Here is a 13230-nt window from a genome sequence, read left to right as displayed (position 1 = left end):
TATTCTATTGAAAATGTTTGGTGTGCATCAGGCTTCTTTGATTAGAATATCTTGATAAATTATTTGGCTGATCACAAATAAAGCTGAATTGGCTATAAAGCAACTTCATTTGCAGTTAGTTTCGACGGCGCATGCGTATTTCAACTGTGTTCGCGTTCACCGGCTAACTAAAACTTCAAATGTTTTAACGTTTTAACGGTAAGTAGAAACATAGTTTTTGGTACCATTTCAAAACGTATAGTTATTTTTCTGTTTGCTGTACTGTCACACATTAATGTACGCTTGAGCGCAGCTTTCGATGTAGTCGACTTTTGCCTCCTGAATATCAGTCATCATCCTGCGCTCTGTAGTCTCTTTGCCACAACCTACAGCAGATTGTACACAATCATCATGGCGACCCAGGATGGTGGGTATTGAGAAAATATAGCAGTAGTTCCTTCATATCTTAATAGTGAGCCTGAACACTGTTGATGAAATAAGTCGTGTTTGTAAATGACATGTTAATTCATCAATCCGTCTGCGCAGTGTAATGTAAATTTACGTTTCTTCGTAACGATATTCGTTAAATGTTCACTAGTGCTGTAGCTAGCTAACGTTGACGATAGCTAACAGTCAAATGTAGGTTGATTTATGGAGGACTAAAGTTAACGCTAGAAGATTTAACCGGTGTTGGGTTTGAATTGGTTAACTTTTGCTGCTAACAAGCTAACTAAATATGGTTAGGTTATGAATGATGACGAAGAAGCACCAACGTACAGTATGGTGCGTTCACGTTACCAGTTTGGTAACCAATAAGGCCAGCCGTATTAATTTTCAAGATTCCTCTGTTTTTCGAGCGCATAGTTTTGTTCAAATATCATGTCTGTTGAGCTTCGGGCCCGGTTCGCTCCTATTTGTTTCGCCGTTGAACACACACGAAAAGAACTGTTGCCTAGATGAAAAAAACAGCGATGGAAAGAGCTAGAAAAACCACGAGAGAGAGATAGACAGGGGGTAAGCAGAGAAAGCGAAACCATACTAGTCTCCACACTTCATGCTGTGTTAACTCACATTTCTGTACTTAAACTGTGTGGAAGTATGATAATAATTTAATACAAAATATCTATATTATATTTAAAAAGAGAGCCAGAAACAGCTGTTTATTGTGAACCAGCCAACTCACTGCGTATTAAATTAAAGGCTCTAAAATGAACATATGTGGTAAATTTTAAGTGGTACAAATCATTTGTTAGGTCGAAAATAAAACACTACCTTAAAATCGTAAATTTAGAGGTGTAATATATGTGTTTCCTTTAAAAAGTGAGGTGGGAATTCCCCAAGAATTTATTTTTTTATCAGAGCTGGTAAGCCATATCGTTACGTTTTGTCTCCAGATGAATTTAGTATTTGTTCATTAACCACCTTCCAGGCCAATACAAGATCTTTTACATTGTTATTGAGCGCCATATTGTTTTTTACTATGCAGTTTTGGGGGTATTAATTTGTCATTACTTATTGATTGGAATCCTTTTGAATTTCACTTTCAAAAACTTAAGTGAAACTTAAACAGAAAGTATTCTTGGAAATTTACTTAAATTTCATTTACTGAACACTGTTTGTCTGTACGATTTACGGGGGGTTATTGCATAATATGATAGAGATGTAATATAATATTCACAAGTATATTTTCATTACACATTTAATCTTCCATGGAGGCTGCCATGTTGGACCATGTTTTCACTAGGGATGAATATAATTACCATTTTCATGATAAACTGTGTACAAACTGTTAGACAAGTAGTATTACCATTTCAGTTTTATTTATCAATAATACTGTATTTTAGTACCACACTTTGAAAACTTGTTATAAATACTGTCCAGCACCAACCAAAATTGGTAACAGTCTCCCAGACACATTGTGGAACATCAGTGAAAACAGGCTTTTTGCTATATGCTATAATATGCTAATGCTATATTATTCTGAGAACTAACAACTTTTTCAGTAAGCAGCTACATAGAATTTCATTTAATGGATCTAAATAAATGTCTTCATGTGCTTCCAGGAAGTGAAGAAGTCATAATGGAAACTGAGGCAAAGCCAAAAGAAGCCGAACCACTAGGTGAAGATGCTGCAAAAGGTGAAATTGAAGCTTCGTCTCACACAGATGCAGGAAACGCCACAACTCAGGACTCTAGTATTAGCAATGGGGACGACGCAGACGACAAGCAGGAGATGGTGGACTTGAAGATTATCTGGAACAAGAACAAATATGATCTGAAAATTCCTGTTGATAGCACCGGAGCCAAACTAAAAGAGAGCATCCATTCTCTCACTGGTAAGCGCACACAGTAGTTCACCTTTAGCTCGGTGTTGTAGCAGTCATTTAGAGCAATTTGCACAGATAACTTAAAGAAAGAAAACAATTGTTTTCTTTGTCTTCCTAGGTCTTCCACCGGCAATGCAGAAAGTCATGTACAAAGGATTGCTTCCAGAGGACAAGACGCTACGTGAAATAAAAATAACAAATGGTGCAAAAATAATGGTGGTAGGATCTACAATAAATGATGTATTAGCTGTGAATACACCCAAAGAGGTCATTCAACAGGAGGTTAAAGCTGAAGAAAACAAGAAAGAGCCTTTATGCAGGCAAAAGGTAAGATTAATGACATTTCTGCAGAAGAGAGGAAAATGTTTATTGAGTTTTGAGATTTTCATACCTGCATTTCACCTGTCATTTCAGCAACACAGGAAAGTTTTGGACAAAGGTAAACCAGATGATATAATGCCAGCTATTAAAGGAACAAAGGTGAGAGAAGATGAGAAGGGAGACTAAGCCTTCTTTTTGTTTGTCTTGTGTTGACTGCCTCAGAAGTCCAAACCTGTTATCATAAATCTTTGTTGACAATAACATTTTTCATATCAAACACAATAACTAACTGTGTCGTCCCACTAACAGGAACGATTACCAACAGTGCCTTTATCCGGAATGTTTAACAAGTCCGGAGGAAAAGTTAGACTCACATTCAAACTGGAGCAAGATCAATTGTGGATCGGAACAAAGGGTGAGATTACAGCTGGCCTCATTTTTGTTAAACTCACAGCAACACAAACATAACACTGATCAGATGTTCTTCATTTTTTGTGTTTTTTTTCCTCCACAGAGAGAACGGAGAAAGTCCCAATGGGCTCCATTAAAAACGTAGTGTCTGAACCCATTGAAGGCCATGAGGACTATCACATGATGGTAACTGTTTTTGCTGCTATATCTATAATTATATTTTGAAAATTCGCAATTCCAAATGGTTCAGTGCTCACAAAAGTGTGCATATGGGTCATGTAACTAAACAAAATGCAGAACGTGACATTTATATGATAATTGTAACATCAAGGGAACAGACCAGGGGCTGTACTCATAAAGCTTACTAGTGCATAGAGTTGCTCTTACTGCCAAAATGCTAAGAAAATTCTTAGAATTATGATGTTTTCTAAAAAGTTTCCCCTGAAATTATGAGCAGATCATGGTGAAGATACAAGTTATTCACAAAGCATCTTAGCCCTCAGAAGAGCTTCTAAGGTTTAAAACTGCAAGAAGCAGTGAGGAAGAGGCTTAACAGTTTCTTAAGCAGAGGAGGAAATGGTAGAAAGAGAAATAGGTGGGAGAAATATTCTCCAGACAGTGTGTTAATGAAATGCCAGAGATTAGATCGTCCAGTGATAATGTTTGTGGTTAATCTTATCAGAGATGTGCTCGCATAACAATAATAGTAAACTTTATTTATATATCACTTGTCAGTGTTACAAAGTGCTTTACGGAAGAAAATAAAACCAGACAAGGCAGATAAATCTCCCCCTTAACTCAGTAACGCCAGAAATAAAAGTGATCACAGCACTGAGATGTTTGGAAAAATGCAGCAGTGCAGCTGTGATGACTTGGGTCTCTCACAGTCTTCATCAGCAGAGTGATCACACAAACAATCACAGCGCTTTCAGAGTCTCGTTTTGATGCACTTCATTTCATTTCCACTGGATGTCCACATCTTGTAGGCTCACAAAAGGGAATTCATGGACCCCAGTGATATCAAGTTGATAAAGTTCTAACACAACTAGCATGGTAAATAAACAGAAGCAAATAAATATAACAGCTATCATAAAGTATGTATGTGTATATATAAAGTATGGCTTACACTTTATTAACAGACATGTTCATTACATAGTATTCATTAGGCCTATCTGTTTTACTGTCTATACTTTGTCCATAATCATATTATGAATTATGTATTTTTTTGAAACGTTTGTTTCAGTTCATTACACTTAACCAAATGTTTTTAGTTTAGCAATGCTTTGTCTATAAAAGATCCTTTGTGCCAGTGAAGAGTGCAGGTAGAGCTGCTCACTGAAGTCACTGTACTGTGTGTGCGTGTGCATGTCAGAGTGATGGGGTCATCGTTTGCTGCTGCTCTGGGCTCTGCAGCGGAGCGGGAAATGTCAGTGCTTTCTCTGCATTAACCTTTCTGTCGAGAGGCACTTCAGTTCTTCATTGTCAGTGAAATAGAAGTCGCGCAACAAGTAACTTAATTGCATCAGATTTTCTTGTGGAGTTCAAGATCTGTTTTTAAGAGAACAAAATGATGCGTCATAACAGCATTGGTATACACAATACAAAGTTCAGGGGGATATAGTACATTTCGTACTGGTATCTTATGAATGGGAAGTAAACAAAACCAGAAAACTCCTCTGATAAATTTCAGTTTAGTTCGAACTGACAGTGTAATGGTGTGGATTTCTTGGCAGTTAACCATAAGCACATAAAATGTAACATCTAAGCAACTGTATGGGTGGAAATTTGAGGGAACTTCCAGATTTTCCTGCTTAGTGTTGAGGTTTATTACCACCCATAAACATATAATACATAGATACCACACTGACCACTTCACTCGTTGCTGTGATACATCAGCGTCGCTGCCGTATTGGTTCCATCAAGTCTGACCTGTGAACAAATATATGTCAGGGAGGAGCTGCAGTTTTTCGAGATAATAAACACTAAAATGTTAATAATTCCCAACTAAATTCCCATGACTCGTGATATCCAAGGCTTCATGGAGTAGTTACTGACTCCTCGTGGGTCATAAACCCTGGACAATGAAAATGATTCACTGAAATTGGTTGAGAAATGTTAATGTTTTAATGCTTTTTATCCAGAAAAACTGCAGCTCCCCCATTGACATGTATTTGTTCACAGGCCAGTCTTGTCAGAACCAGTATGGGGGCAATGCTGATGTAAGATCTGAAGGCCAATGTAGGGTCTGTGTATATACGTGTTTTGGGGTTGTTTTGTTATATTTTAAGGTCACAACTCGATTTGATTTTTCTATGTAAACTTACTTTTTTGGGCTGAATGATTCCTAGCCGTTGTTAAACTATCAAATTTGATTTGTAAAAATCAACAGATCATTGGTTTAATGCTCTGATTTACATTTATTACAATTATTTTTTTTGAAAAGATTGTTTATGTTTTATCAAGTTTGATATAATGGTCAGTAAGCTACACTGTGTTGTCTTTGAGGTGTGTGGAGGAGGTGGAGAAAAAAATACTGGGAGAACTGCTATTCTGCTTTTCAGTTCGATTTCGATTCCACTTCACTAATTTCATCTCGTTCTAATCTTGAAATTGTGGCATCTCTTATGTCTATGCCACCACCTCCCACCAAGCGGCAACCTCAGGGGCTGAAAAAAATGTAAATGTCCAACCTTACAGCTGAAATAAACATGTTTACAGCGGAGTACAAAAGACGATTCTGGTCTTTACAGCTGTTTTCCCTCTTCATGACATCTGCAGGGGGTGAATTTTTATATGACTTGCCCGTTGCAATTATATCAAGGCTGGAAGTTACACATAATTAAGGGTGTGCCCCTCTTCGAATGAAAGGTGGTTACCATCACAGGTGGCTATCTGCTACGCAGCTGTTTCATTGAGTCGCTTCAGCTCCACCTGCACTCCACCTCTGTGCACATTCTTGGATTAGCCAGGAGTCAGGTGGAGTCAGGCAGCGCCAGGATGGCAACAACCAGAGCCACCGTGCTGAGCTTCACAATGGCTCCTCAGAAATGTATGAGTAACGTCATGGAGGCTCCATCCACTATTTATCGTACAGTCTGTGCCTCCCGCTGACTGGACATGTAGGTGAGGTCAGACTGTGAAGCCAATAAAAATGTGCAGGAGTTTCTCGTGTGCAGTTCAGTTGTGTTTCATCGTATGGATCCCAGCATGCACACTGGATTGATTCAGTCAAATCGTAGCCTTCAGAACCACTTTATTGATCTAAAAATCAATGTGTTGTTACACCTGTAGTGCAGAACAGTGGAAGCACAATGACTTTGTGTTTTAATGTTGTGGCTCAAGAATAAAATGTGATGCCAGCTACTCACTCGTAGCGTGTTCCTGCATCACTGAGGAGCTGATAATGTATGAAGAGGAGATGATGGGTTTTAAAATGTCAGTGGGCAGAGAACTTTTCCTCTAACATAGTATCCCAGTCATTTATATTAGTGATCCACTTTTTCTCTAACTTTTTAAGTGAAAAAATAAGGAAGTAATGAGCAAATTTGATTTTAAAGAACAGTAGCATGGGTGAATACAAAAGTCACATTACACTGCATTTCAGAATTTTTTATTGATTAATTTATTGTCCTTATGAGATGCAGTATATTACATAGTGTAGCTAGATCACAGGTGTTTCAATAATAATCTGTTTATCAGCTTTAGTATGTTTCAAGTATGCAGAAATCTAAATTTTCACGCATGTCATTCCAGCTGACTTTATTTTAAATGTTTAAATGTGTATTTACAGTTGTGTTTGTAGAATATGTTAACTGTGAAATCATAAATGTGATGATTTTTTTTTTCCACTTTTGTAGGCTTTTCAGTTGGGTCCAACAGAAGCTTCTCAATACTGGGTCTACTGGGTGCCTGCACAGTTTGTCGATGCAATCAAAGACACAGTCCTTGGAAAATGGCAGTATTTCTAATGTGCCTCTTTTTTTGATGATGAACTGGGATTGAGAGGAGGAGCCAATGAAAATGAAACTGGAGTCAACAGTGAGGCTTAAGGAACTTCTTGGAAAATATTGGAAGGAACCGGACGGATGCCTGTGGACTAATCATATTGTTTTTAGGTTAAAAGTGCACTATGTGGCAGCATAACATTTCTCAGCCCTGTTGATCATTCAAGATTTTCAGCAAATCCAAGGGAAAATGATGAAACAATTGTACAGAAATTGCTAACACTTTTCTTCAGTTATTCTTAAAGAAATAAAACTTATTTAATGAAATGAATGCACTAGGGCATTGTTGTTTGTATCCATCCAAACTGTCAACATTTATTTTTTGAGTCTGTGTGGAACCAGAGTTTTGCACATTTGGACAAAGCAGGTCTTAACCAGTTTCTCTTTGTAAAACAAACTCTGTCCAGTTGTATAATTTCAGGTCCTGCCACAAATTGTCGATTGGATTTTGCTCCAGACTTGGCCACCCCAGAACTATAAACATCTTGTCTTTTTAAGGGTTGTTGTCTTGCTAAAAAATACATCTCCCAAGCAGAAGTCCCCTTGCTGACTGCAGCATAATTTCCTCCAGGATTGCTCTGTATTTAACTTAACAAGCCTCTAAGCCTGCTGTGATGTGTAGTGTTCGGCTTGTATTAAAACCATAGCTTTTAGTATGACGGCCAAAATGCTTGATCTAAGTCTCAGATCATGGAACTATCTTCTTCTTATCCATGTACCCCACATAAAGTGCTTCATTCAGCAGAGCACCACTTAATGGTGGATGTGAAAAATATTAAGCTCATATTCCAAACTGCCTTATTTCCCCAGTCATTACTGGGGTGAGTCAAATTCAAGTGTTAAATTCATGTATCAATAATTTTTCATGACTTGAAGGGTTAATTGGTGTATTATTTTAACACAGCATGACAGGTAAATAAACGTGTATGTATTTAAAATCATGAAGTATGGATAAAAGACACCTATGTTGATTGTGTTTTTAATTATCAGAACCACCTGCCTGGTCATTTTGTTATTCCTAAAGCAGTATTTTTCAAAGGAAATGGATGTTTGCAGTTCATGCCATCATTAAGACTCACAAATTGCCAAAACTGGTGGTGAATAAGACTGAAAAACGCTTTTTCCTGTTCCAGATGAGGTGTCCCAGGTACTAATATTATGTATACATTTTAATTTCATCCTATTTTAATAAAAACAAATGCAATGAAGGTGAAATCCAGTCCAAGTAAAAAATGTAAGTCCTGACTTGCAACTTTTGTTATCTTTTGACTTTCATGTCATCTCCAATGGCAAAGGTTGAAAAACTACTGTTGAGGACAGTAAAGCTTGTCTATAGGGTCCACTTGTACAGAAGAGTATTAAGGTCAGGCATAAGGTGAAAAAATAAGAATAGAAAGATTTTTAAACGTTTTTGCACCTCAAGAGTAAAATCAAACTGTCTAGCTTTAAGTTGAACTTAAAGTGTTAGTTAGTTTTTAGGTAGTTAGTTTTTTCCCCATAATGTGTCCCTGATACTCTGCTGTTAGACTTAAATTGTTGAAACCAATGGTGAATAATAGCCTGGGAACCCTTCCAAGCTCATGTTTGTCAATTAGTCTGTAATGCTGGGGGAATAATACATTCAGTTAAATCTTTACCATATGAGTTAGAAGAAAATATTCATGTGACAGATGGTGTGTCCACATGGCTAATATGTACATGTTTATCCCATTAATACATTTGAGTCAAAATCCAATATGAAGTAAAAAATGTAAAGCCATGACTTGCTACTTGCAACTGATTGACTTTCATGTCACAAGAAGCTGAAGTTGAGAAACTACATAATTAGGACAGAATTGTACAAAGTTAAGTTTTTTTTTTTTGTTGTTGTTGTTTTAAAGAAGCTTGTTATGTAAGGTAACAACAATAAATATCAAATACATATTGAAAAATAAGGGATGAACATAAAATAAATCAGTGAGGCAAATAAATATTCTAAATAAGATGGAAATTAAATCAAAATGAAATAGAAAACTCTCATTAAAAATAAATGATTTCAGACAGGGGAACAAATCAATTTGAATTCAGGGGATTTCATCAGATATGTTTTTGTAATATTCTAAAAACTTATTACTTTTTTATTTTTATAATAGTAAGAGATTTAAGTCCTTTTATTAAAATCAATCAGTAAAATGGAAAGAGGGCTGTGAGCCTAAAATATGTTTATCAAAAAAAAAAAATCAAAAAACAACATAGTTCAGAGGTTTGTCATATTATTAGAATAACAAATTATATATTTAAAAGTAAAACACAGTCATATCAGTGGCATTAGAAATATTTAAATAAGACCAAAATTTCACTGATTTCATGTTGAAAAAATAAATAGTTGTAATATCAACAAAACCACAAAACGAACAAGAGTCATCAACATTTACATGTCCTGAATTATTTTCCTTTGACTTTTTTAAGAATACAAAATTCATACGGTAAAAGCCACGTTTTTTTTCCAATTTATTTCTTCAAAATGTGAGGTCCCAAAAAGTGTGCTTTTACTGTGAAAGATTCAAGACCGGAACTGACGTTGTCGATGTGACAAATACACGTCCACGACTTCCTGCATAACGTGACGTTTGGCGGGAAGCGGGTAATGCAAACTTTTTCGATTGTTGGAGCAGCGCCGGGAGTCAGCGGCAGTCGGTCATGTCGAAAACTACCGCGGAGAGGAAACGGCCGCCGCCCGTTAAAGTGCTGTCCGGTCAGCTGAGGACGGCAGAGAGACGGGGGTCGGCCGACAGCGGGGATTCGTACCTTATCAGGCCGGACAGGGGTCGCTCCTTGCTGGTCTCACTGGTGTGGATGCAAGGGACTGTGCTGGATGTCCAGCTGGACAGAAACACCGTGCTGCTGATGGACGAGACGGGGACCTTTGCTGTTCAAGGCGTCAACAACATCCCCAAAGGGAAGCCATGTTTGTCTCAAGGTAAGTAAAGCGGACTGAAGTTGGTTTCTGATTCGTGGATCACTCATATTGAGAGTAGAGCTGCAACGATTAATCAATTATTACTTTATTAAATTAACTGGCAACTATTTTGATAATCAGTTAATTGCTTTGCGTATTTGTTTAAGAAAGGAGGTCTCTGATTTCAGCTTCTTAAACATGAATATTTGTTGGTTTCTTTACTCCTCTGACAATAAACTGAATATCTTTGGGTTTGTAGTTGATATTTATCAGCTAATATCTAAAACCGTGGCACCACACAGGTGATTCTGCTGCTGTCAGCCCCGCCTTCTACACCGAGTCTGCAGGAGAGTTTTTAGGTGAAGATAGGAGCTGTGATCAGAAAGCTGAGTGAAATCCAGATTTCATGATCCAACTGGAACTGTTCACCACATTTGAGCCATGGATGTTCTTATTCTTATTTTGTTCATATTGTTCCACTCAGGATGAAATACATGGCTGCCCTTGCTGGTTGTAATTTGGGGAGTGAGTCTAGCAAGAGGAAGTTAACTAAACATATCCTCCTCTTCATCACTAAACATTGCCTCTACTGCAGTAGATAACTCACCCCTGTTCTCAGGAGGCTGGGTCACTGTTGAACCGATGACTCTGGTGTGGAACTCGATGAGTTTTTCTCACTATCCAAATTATGACTGACAAGAATATCTGGAGTGGGACCATACAAAGAAAATAACCAAAAATCCATGTTGCACATGTAGTGAACAGGAACAGTGCCATCATGATACAAGAGGTGATTTAATGCCATCAAACAGCATCAATGGATTCTCCCTCTCTTCAGAGGTGGATACACCTGAGATCCTGGATCCCCTTGGGCGCAATTTTCCTGAGAGTGCAAAGTACACTCCACCCTCTGTAAACAGTCAGGTTTACTCTAAAAACAGTCAGGTTTACTCTGAAAACAGTTAAGTTTACTCTTAGTACATCCAAGAGTATCGTGTTTGTTTACTTGCATGGGTGGTTAGAAGCAGCGGACAGAAGCAACATGTCAAGTGTTTTGCTTGTTCTTAAATCTGACAGTCAAGTCAACCCAATTTAGTCTGGTCTAGTCAACACCAGCTCAGGCAGCAGTTTTATTTTCAGCTGCAGAACAAACTTGGTAGATCAAACTACACAAAGAATATAAAGGGTTTGTCATGAAAAAAGTCCAGTACTACCACAGTTAACAAAGTGAAGGAGATATCTATTTAGGCCATGTCACTGAGTCAGAATGCACAAGTATTGCAGCTAATTATTTTCTTAGATTATTATTTTCTTGATTAATCGTTAGTTTGGTCCATAAAATGTCATAAAACGGTGAAAAATGTTGTTCTCGTTTTGTCCACAACCCAAAGATATTCAGTTTGCTGTCAAGAAGGAGTCAAGAAACCATAAAATATTGACATTTAAGAAGCCGGAATCAGAGAATTGTTGTTAATAATCAGTCAGTGTTAATGTCATTACTTCTACCAAGCAAAACCGTCTCCTGTGAAAGGTCTGCTAAGGTCTTAACACTCGTATGAAAGCTATTACACCACAAAACCAATCTTAAAATCCCAAGCTTTACTGAAGCCTGACAAATAAAAGCAGTAGTGCTGTAACAGTTAATTGCTTATTATATTAATTGTCAACTATCCTCAATCAGAGTAATTTTAAAACTATCTCTGATCACAGCCTCATAAATGTGAATATTTTTTGGTTTCTTGACTCCTACGACACTAAACTGAGTATATTTGGGTTATGAAATGAAAATATGATGATGATGAAAATAATTAGTTGCAGCCCTAAAAAGAAGGGCTTTTGCTGGAATGTTTTTACCTTATGGCAAACCAATTCTGTATGGTTTGTATATCACTATTTATTGCTTACAATAGACCGTGCAGTCTCTAATCATCGAAAGCGTATGATTCCAGGTCTGCTTACATGACAGTCTACCACAGGTGGCCCTGAGAATTGCAAATTGTGTGCCAAAAAGCAAGAACATTAGGCTTGAAAATAATGACTGCACATGAATATCTTAATCTGAAAAACAGCCACATCTCCCTTTATCACCGTCCTCGTCTCCTTGAATCTATTGTCACTGAACAATTGACCACCTGCTGCTGTTTTTACAGGCAAATACGTCATGGTGATGGGTGTCATCCAGGCCGTCTCCCCGGAGCCAGTCATCCGTGCAGTGAAGATGGCAGACCTCTCTGAGCTCGCCGTGCTTCACAGACGGATGTGGAAGCTGGAGGTAAAGGACTTGCAGCAGGTGCTGGCCTGAATGCAGAGCTGTTGGTAGAAATGCCGCCTTTTCTTGGTGGCGGGATGACTTGCTCCCGTCATGTGTGTCCAGCTGTGTTTGCGCTATCGAAGTGATTCTTGACAAATGGAAAAACAGCACTGAATAGCACATTCTCCTAAGATGTCAGGCTCCTGTCCGGGAGGTGCGCTGCAAGAGTGACAAAGACTCTGACACGAGAAAACGGTATTTACACTGTGAAGTGTGACGCTTAAATAACCAGCGTTATTTCCCACTCGGCTCCTACTCCAAGGAGATCAGAGTCTTTTACAGAACTGAAACTGCAGGCCGTACTGTTGGATTTATAGTTATCTGTCCTGAGGGTTTACAGTGTAGCTGATGTGCACCTTGTCAGAAAAATTATCCAACTAAAGGAATCATCTCAAACAATCTTGCTTAAATTATTATCACTATAATTGATCTGCTAATGCTTTGGGAGAAAAACAACACCCAGAGGCATCTTGTATCCTCACTTATCTTTGGAAATGTCCTGTCAGATTATTGCATTGACATCATCTTTGTAATTATTTGGTATTTATTCAGAGTGAATATAAGATGCCAGATGGTTAGACAATTAAATAAGGATGACTCAGATTTTCAAGTGCTCTGCCTACTTTTATCGACTAAAAACTTAATTTAAATGTCTATACATACTGCGTTTGGATGATAAATGGAGACTGTTAGACCTCACCTGAATATTAAGTCATCTTGATTTCTGCAGAAAACTATTGAAGTGGTAGTTCAGATTTTTTTTTGAAGTGAAGTTTTATGAGAAACTTACCCATAGTCAGTGCATTAACTACAGTAGATGGCAGTCGGCCTGCCCCCTGTTTGAAGCAGCAGCAGTACTAAAGGGTGCACTACAAAGTGAGGTTAAGGGGTTAGGGAGGTATGTTGAGTCTGAAGTTTTTAATGTCACAAAGGTGGGTC

At 37.9% G+C, this 13230-nt stretch overlaps 2 protein-coding genes across 3 annotated transcripts; both read left to right on the top strand.

Moving 5' to 3' along the window:
* On the top strand, positions 1-7313 carry ubfd1 (ubiquitin family domain containing 1). Of its 2 annotated transcripts, none has more exons than XM_084744915.1 (7): positions 1-198; positions 2043-2315; positions 2425-2633; positions 2721-2786; positions 2937-3042; positions 3142-3224; positions 6896-7313. In XM_084744915.1, exons 2-7 carry the CDS (start codon positions 2060-2062, stop codon positions 7004-7006), a joined length of 831 nt encoding a protein of 276 aa, XP_084601041.1. In that variant the 5' UTR covers positions 1-198; positions 2043-2059; the 3' UTR covers positions 7007-7313. The 2 variants fall into 2 exon arrangements, with proteins under 2 accessions (XP_084601041.1, XP_084601040.1); XM_084744914.1 differs by lacking the exon at positions 1-198 and adding an exon at positions 253-406.
* A 2318-nt stretch (positions 7314-9631) lies between these two features.
* Positions 9632-12990, top strand: rmi2 (RecQ mediated genome instability 2). The gene is made up of 2 exons (XM_084743742.1): positions 9632-10001; positions 12131-12990. Exons 1-2 carry the CDS (start codon positions 9722-9724, stop codon positions 12280-12282), a joined length of 432 nt encoding a protein of 143 aa, XP_084599868.1. The 5' UTR covers positions 9632-9721; the 3' UTR covers positions 12283-12990.
* The last annotated feature ends 240 nt before the right edge of the window (positions 12991-13230 follow it).

Source organism: Lutjanus erythropterus, chromosome 19, assembly GCF_056507025.1.
Source record: "Lutjanus erythropterus isolate fLutEry1 chromosome 19, fLutEry1.hap2, whole genome shotgun sequence".
NCBI lineage: Eukaryota > Metazoa > Chordata > Actinopteri > Lutjaniformes > Lutjanidae > Lutjanus > Lutjanus erythropterus.
Note: the sequence above shows the minus strand (reverse complement) of the source record. Positions and strands in the feature narration are given on the sequence as shown.

Excerpts from the sequence above, each read along its gene's own strand:
- ubfd1 (XM_084744914.1), top strand. Across the intron at positions 2,787-2,936 it reads CAGCTATTAAAGGAACAAAG|GAACGATTACCAACAGTGCC; the intron begins GTGAGAGAAGAT and ends TCCCACTAACAG. Across the intron at positions 3,043-3,141 it reads ATTGTGGATCGGAACAAAGG|AGAGAACGGAGAAAGTCCCA; the intron begins GTGAGATTACAG and ends TTTCCTCCACAG.
- rmi2 (XM_084743742.1), top strand. The coding sequence starts at position 9,722 with ATGTCGAAAACTACCGCGGAGAGGAAACGGCCGCCGCCCGTTAAAGTG. Across the intron at positions 10,002-12,130 it reads GAAGCCATGTTTGTCTCAAG|GCAAATACGTCATGGTGATG; the intron begins GTAAGTAAAGCG and ends CTGTTTTTACAG.